The 7,708-nt window shown below is 37.7% G+C and overlaps 1 protein-coding gene across 1 annotated transcript in view; it reads left to right on the plus strand.

Annotated features, from left to right (window-relative positions):
- Window positions 1-6,717, plus strand: part of RMDN3 (regulator of microtubule dynamics 3) — a 192,988-nt gene extending 186,271 nt beyond the window's left edge. The window contains exons 11-13 of the mRNA XM_082275613.1: window positions 1,369-1,422; window positions 3,988-4,068; window positions 5,571-6,717. Of these exons, the coding sequence (XP_082131739.1) occupies window positions 1,369-1,422; window positions 3,988-4,068; window positions 5,571-5,639 (204 nt within the window). The 3' untranslated portion in view covers window positions 5,640-6,717. The remainder of the gene's footprint in view (window positions 1-1,368; window positions 1,423-3,987; window positions 4,069-5,570) is intronic.
- Window positions 6,718-7,708: the final 991 nt, after the last annotated feature.

Below are 7,708 nucleotides of genomic sequence, written 5' to 3' on the forward strand. Positions count from 1 at the left end.
CTTTCTGCCACTGCACCATTGCCATGCTTCTATAATAAAACTTAGCTATCAAATCTTTACAGACCCTGGGGTTAATTTACATAAGGAGTAGAGGCTACTTATTTTTGCAGAGTTCAAATTTAATGAGCTTAGTAAATAGGGTGAATCATTGTTCACTTCAATCATCCACTTGTGTCTTATCAAAAATCGTGTTTCTTTCATTTCTCTCACACGATTATTTATTCAAAGTAAACACCGCTTCACCTAATTTACTAAAGTTCACCAAAAATATTAAGTCAGTCAATAGTAACTGAATTTAAAGCCTAACTCCATGTTTACCATGCCTTTTTAAATAGTAATTTTGGGCCAAGCTGCTCAAACTAATTATTCCCTTCACTAATACATGTGCCTGCTGGACGTGCTGTATGAACTGTATGTCGCATCAGCGACATACAGTATACAGCACTGTGTTATGGCAGCAGAATGGAAACTTACGTTCCACTGCAGGAACAAAATTGAATTGGGCGCCTCTCAGCCATTCACAGGAAGCTTTATATTCGATGAATGAACCACAATTTCTGCCTCAGCCAATCCGAGAAAGTTTTGTATTATTCATAGAATACAAAGCTTCCTGTGAATGGCTGAGAGGTGATCAGCCTGAACTGATTTTGTTCCGGGAGTGGGATGGATGTTCCCATTCTGCTGCTGTATCACAGCGCTGTACACTGTATGTAGTCAAGGCTACATACAGTTTAAACCAAAAACCCAGCAGGCACAGCTATTTGTTAAGGGAATAGTTTGTTTGGGCCAGACTATTTAACCCCTTGACGCCGAGCGCGCACAAATATGCGGCCTCTCGGCAGCAGGGCTTCAGCGCCAAGCAGTGGCATATTTGCGTGCAATTGCAGCAATAGAGCTGTGTTGAGAGTGTACGCTCCCAGGCACACTTGCCGGCAGGTAACCTGAAAGCTCCCGTTCACATCTTGCTTTCCGACCATGTGACTGCCGTGACAGCCAATCACATCGGTCACGTGACGATAAGCCCCATCCTGCCTCCTGGCATTCGAAACCCCTAAAGGGCTGGCAAATGTTATTAAAATGGGCAGGCTTGGTGGACTACTTGATGTTCTTTTTTTACTACCATTCTGTTTCTATGAAACATTGTAAATTTGAAACCGCATATATACATTTTTAGAAAAAAAATTATTTCCAAAATATCAACAGATACACAGATTAAGATTTCATCTGATCTGATAATATGGCTATAAATGGCTTTTAATGTTTGAGTAGGAGGAAGGGAAGAATCTTGCTCTATAAATAAAATGGCTATTTTTTTTAAATAGACATAGCATTTCTTTCTTTACATTTTCTGAATTTATTTTGATACAGGCGGAGCAGCTGTCCCCGGGATTTTCCAAAGCTGCAAGAGTCTATATTGCAAAGGTAATTCTTACACCAAGTTAACAGCACCCTTGCTCTCTGTATGTACTATGTAATGCAACATTCTTCATATAAAGCATAAGCATAGAAAAATGTATACTAAAAGCTGTGCAGTTCTTTAGCCAGGTTCTTTTTTACACCCATATCCTAAAAAATGCATCTACTGTAACTGTTACATTCCTCAGACACGCATACATACCACTAGGAAAAGTTTTAGGAATTTAGAATTTTATCCCATTCAATAAACCAGCACACGTTTTTGCTTCCCTAAATTAGAGGTATTTTTTTTTTACATAGAGTGGAGTGATAGCACGCTGTTTCCATATGGAATTCATTACCTTTTTTTTTTTTGACTGGTTGAAGATTTTTTTTTTTATTGAAAACTTTTAACAAGTTTTTGTAGAGCGTAACGGGAAGTAATTGAGGAATTGGCTGTGTGCCAGAGAGAGGTGCACTAGGGGTGAACAACTTATATTAACAAGTGCTATATCAGCCTGACACAATGACTACAGTGTGCTGTTCTGCTAAATGAGGTTTTAACAATCTGCTCTTCACTCCTGAAATAATTAGGTAAAATATGGCTTTGAAACCAGATACAGATCACATCTGCAGTGCTATCCTTCTTACATTTTTTTTTTTATTAAACTACTCATACTAAGCATTACTGAATGTACCGTGGGAAATAAAGGGTCATTCATCAAATGACTATATCTGTTAATGATACTAACTGCATATTATGAATGCTGTACTGAATAAAATTATACTAGAATCATGTTTTAAATCCGCAAGACTTTTTTTTTATCATAAGGTTGACTATAATGGTGAAAGACTAATTGCTTGTTTCTCTATTCATTTATTTTTTTTAATTTGATATGGTGAAACAGGCTACATGGCAGTAAATCCTCTATATTACACATAGCAGTTATATACCATCCAACTGATAGGTGATAAGTCTTATTGTGGTAATAACATGGGGCAGCAGAGCAGAAAAGACCTAGAAGGCTTAGCATACACTCACACGAAACAATCCTAGCATCTGGTTTCTACTGGAATGTCCTGAGCTATTTCTACATTACATAAAGTAATTCTGCCATCGCAGAAATAGCAATGCTGACCTTATGAAAATGCTTATTGCCTGACTAAAGCAGGAAATACGTGGTGCACATTTCTTTCCTGCAGCCATGGGGCTTTTTACCAGCCACTAACAATAATTGCAAAATCCCGCAGGCTGGTTGTACCCACGTTAATACATACTGCTGAACTGGCCGAGATTCAAACAGTAGGTCAGTCTAGACTTTTGGAGTAATTGACCTGGAACAAGTATGCACATCAAGAAAGCAGAGAAATGTCGGAAATATCCTTATCTGTAAGGAGGTCATTCATTTAAAGTATTATGTACACATTACAACTTTAAACTGAATGTGTCCAAAAGGAGAGGTCAGTATTGGCACCATCTGGGAGTCTATTAAGTTATCCAGTGCCTGTTCTGATCTCAGTGGTATGATATAGCTATTGAGAGTGTGTGAGCACAGATCTGTATGAGATCTAAGTAACGCCTTGTTTACTGCAGATTGGACTTCTTTTTTATATTGGGTAAGTTCCACTATTATCTCCTATTGTCTTTGGTGATAGTTTGTGTATCTTTGTTAATAGAGCACAGTTGTTCCCTTAAAAAGAACAGTCAGGTTAGAAATATGGGAGCTGCCATTGTTGAGGAAGTCTAAGAGTCAGAGATCGCCTGAGGCCAGACACTTGCTGACCTTCCACGCTGAGGTTAATTTACTAAAGGAAATTTCTTTTTCCCCTTTTATTGATTGAACTAAATGGACTTGCTTCTTTTTTCAACCAGACTAACTGTGTAAAGGCAAATCTGCTGTTTGTGTTTACAAAGACAATTTTACTTTGCAGAGGAATTTTCCCTTTAGCTTAGAGAATGAGATGAAACTCTGCATCACGTGCAAGCAAAATACTGTTTTATTTTTTCTTTGCATGTGATTGAATACTCTTTTCTAAGTGCATTTTCACCACATTCACTAAGCTAAGTAAGACTATGCTTTCAACAGCCTATTTACCTTTTATTAAACTACCTAAAAGTCTCCCATCTTCTGAATGAGCAGTGAGGGATCTCAGTCATTTGACACACAGCAGTTATCAGACGTCTGACCCATAGACACCATCTAAATCAGACAAAGTAGGTAAAGCTAAGTAAGAGTGAAACCCATAAACTTTGTATGTACAGAAACCTGTACAGGTAAAAGGACTGAATTTTCAGATAACTAGACTAGCAGATTCTTGACTGGTTCTCTTTAACGTATCTACTGTGTATAATGGGAAGTGACCATGTTTTATTTTCTCTCTAGGGAAAAATGTCAACATGAAAGGACCTAGTTTGCTCCAGGTGTATGTAGGGACCTAAAATTAGAAATCTGACATGAATTTACTTCTGTTGGTTATACAAATTGGTGTTCGAGGAATAGAATGACCATTTACAGTGAACAGCTTTATGTTCTACTAAGCATCTGAAATGTATTATCAAACAGACTGCTAACCTCACCTTTAAATTTTCAGTGTTACAAGGATTTGGGTGACCTCAGTATGGCTAACCACTGGATTAAACTGGCAGCGGAGCTTCCAGATATTACAAAAGAAGTATGTATATTTCATATCACATTTTTTGTAGACCCCTGAATTTGACTCACTAACCAGTAACCATAAAAATGGATGCATATACAGTGGTTCATGGGAATGTATGCATTTGACCACTTTCTGACCGTATACTGTTTGTATAGGGCGGCAAGGTGGCTCTCCTGCGCAGGATCATGTACACAGTACGTTACCTGCAGTCCCAGCTCTGGGGTACACATGTGCACCGCCTGTGACCTACTCCTGCTATGATTAGACCCAGTGGGAGCTGATTTGGTGGTACCGAAGGTTCGATCTCTGCCACCACCCGCTGATCATTAGGCAGAAAGCCAAAAAGGCAATCTTCCTATGTAAACTAGGCAGATTGCCATTCTGTCAGTGTGTAAGATATTGATCATGTGTTCTTGCAAAGCAGGAACATGGATCAATGCCTTCCCATAGTTCAAGCACCTCCCCCACAGTGAGAAAGCAGTGTCTAGGCACACAGTTAACTCTGATGTTAACCTCTTTCTAGCAAGTGTCATTATTACAGTATCACTATACACTGTATTCGTGTCTGGTCCCCAAAAAGTGTCAGTTAAGTGTCCGATTTGTCTGCCGCATTATTACAGTCCCGCTATAGGTCGCTGATCACCACCGTTGCTAGTAAAAAATTTAAAAAAATTCCATAAATATATCCCATACGTTTGTAGACACTATAACTTTTTTGCGCAAACCAATCAATATACCCTTCTTGGGATTTTTCTTTTTTACCAAACATATGTAACAGAATACATATTGGCCTAAACTTGTAAATACATTTTTATTTTTGAAATTTTGTATTGGATATGTATTATAGCAGAAAGTAAAAAATGTGTTTGTTTTTTTTTTTAAATTGTCGGTATTTCTTTGATTATAGAGCAAAAAAAAAAAAACCAAACACAGAAGTGATCAAATAACAATATTTATTTGTGGGAAAAAAAGGACATACTCTTTTTTTGGGTGCAGCGTGACACAATTGCGCAATTGTCAGTTAAAATTACGCAGTGCTGTATCGCAAAAAATGGCCTGGTTATGAAGAGGGAGATAAATCTTTCGGAGGTCAAGTGATTAACAAAGCATGGAGAGGTTAGGGCCACATTGGCCACCAGAAATTACAGTTTCTGTTCACCAGCCACAGAGTTGTCAGTTTTTTGCCATAAACTCCCTAGTGGGGGTGGGGGGGAGCGGTGTCCTAGCACATGTAGAGGGCTTTACGAAAATGTGGCTACACTTTATGTAGAGTTGACATTGCTTAGTAAGTGTTCTTAAAAAAAAAAAGTATAATTTAGTCATAATAGCATGGCTATGGACAGCCTGGAGGCTCTCAATTCAAGTATCATATAAATCCTTTTTATAGTTGTTGGAGTGGGAATATTAATGGTGAAATAAAATATTTCTGGAGCTCTTTGCTTAGAAGTCATTTTTGAATGCTGTCATCATGTGGGAGCTTTTATATGCATTGTAAACTGTTGTCTGTTTTACATCAGGATACTGAAAACGCACCCCTCTTGGAGGAGCTGATGATGTCCGCTGTTACAGAAAGCAATATACTCTGACTACCTCTTCATAACCCTATATATACTTTATGGATTTACATATTTAAGATCCAATTTTCATGATACTTTTATTCTTAACGCAAATAGTCCACTAGTATGAAATCAAATTTCAGATCTTAAAACCTAATCTGAAATGTTATACACATCTTTAGAAAACAGAAATTGTGCATAGAGTTTTTGTTTTATTGTCATTACTCAGGCTCCAGGGATGTATTAATTTTGTGGACAGATTACGAGCACTTAGTAATAACATTGGTGAAATTCAGAGTGAAGTGGAAGGTGTGTGTGATATACATATATGAATAATTTCCTCAGCTTCAGGAGATAGATCTTTCATTATAGATTTATGGAATCTTGATGCTGTTATTCCTGAAAATGTGAGTGTTTCTAAGGGACGGAGATCATGTAGGAGTGGATCCCTGTCTTAAAGCCCAACTCTCAATGTTTTTTGTTTTGGGGGAGGACTAAGACATTTGTGAGATTTTAATAGCTTTCTCCGTCCCTATTGGGAAGCTTTCTCCTCACTTCTTGTCTCGGAGATGGAGAGGTCAAAGGGACAGAAGTGATTAAAAATCTCTCCTATGGAAGCACAACAGAGGTTCTATCCTTGCTGTTTATATCCAAACTATTAAAAAAAAAAAAAAAAAACATAAAGCATACCTAAACCCTAAATTCAAGTTCAGTGGCTGCACCCTCCCCCATTACTTTTCATTATCTGAAACTAGAACTGACACATAATATATGAACTTTTGTGAAGGTCTGGTTTCATACCAGTACAGTTCAGTAGATTTTTCTGGTCCCTTCTTGATCACAGCCATGGTGGGGAAGTGGTACCTGTGTGAAGCAGAGGCACTGGGCTGCAGGGGTGCCAAGGATCTTGAATATAGGGTTTAAATTAATTTTAAATTCCTCTAATGGGACATATTTATTGTACCGTTATTGGCTTGTCCTTTGACCATTTGCATGCCTTTGTGTTGATATTCTTAATGTGAAACCCAAACGTGACCAAGCTACCATATTTACACTTGTCTGTCAGTTTTAACATTTTTTAATTTGTGAACATAAACATATTTTTATTAACCGGTATGAAAAAATTGTGTTAGGGGATATGTATTCAAAGTAATATATTTGTATATGCTGTATTTTTGTTGCTTGGAAATTACCAATTATGATTACCGAATGATAACATTACCCACTGTAAAGTATGCTTATGAACTCAGAGTTTTCCCTAAAAACAGGTTTTCAGTGATTTAGGTGCACATTCCTTTTTTCTCGTTAAAACGGCAGAAAAAGTATTTGAAAATGCACCCATCAGATAAAAAAAATTTACAAATAGCTGCCTATTTCAAATTTACATTTAGTAGGTCCTGCCTTAAAGTAACCTTGTCACTACAGGCCAAAAGTTAAAAATAATCCTTGGCACGCCATTGTACCAAAACAATGATTAAATTTGTGTGTTATGTGGTGGCATATAAAAGCATAAGCATACATTATGCAGTGGGGAATAAAAGTTTAATAGCTGTGTAAAGATGATTATTTTTAAATGTTTAGTGATAGTTCCATCTTCTCCTACTACCAAAGGCGTGCATTCTACAGATTTTTGGGCCTGTAACTACTGGGTTGCAGATGAGGTAAGCTCAGACTGAAAAAGTTTTCTGGCCGCTGCAGGTATTGGATACTTCTGTGAGTGTCAGATACCTGCTGCCAACTGTGTTTTTTAATGTAATATATTGTAACTTACAGTTCTTAGATGTGGTGACTGCATTCGATTTCTTTTTTGTTTAGATTAGAAATATTATAAGCAAGTACAGAAAATACTGTTGATCCTGCCAGAAATGCAATGTCTCACTTCCTGTGAGCTGCACCAAAAATATCTTTCTTCCTAGCGATCTTCTGTAAACTACCCATTGCTCTGTCCCCCATGTAATTGAGCTGAAGACGTACAGACATGTCTGCAGTCCTTATCAGGAAGTCTAAGGGTGACAATCATGGCTCCCTCCGTAAATACAGTGGAGGGGTGACGTAGCCAACCAGGGACATGAAGTGTGTTTGCAGGATTACCAGGTGAA

The sequence above is a fragment of the Pelophylax lessonae genome (genome assembly GCF_965119305.1).
Source record: "Pelophylax lessonae genome assembly, chromosome: 13".
Lineage (NCBI taxonomy): Eukaryota > Metazoa > Chordata > Amphibia > Anura > Ranidae > Pelophylax > Pelophylax lessonae.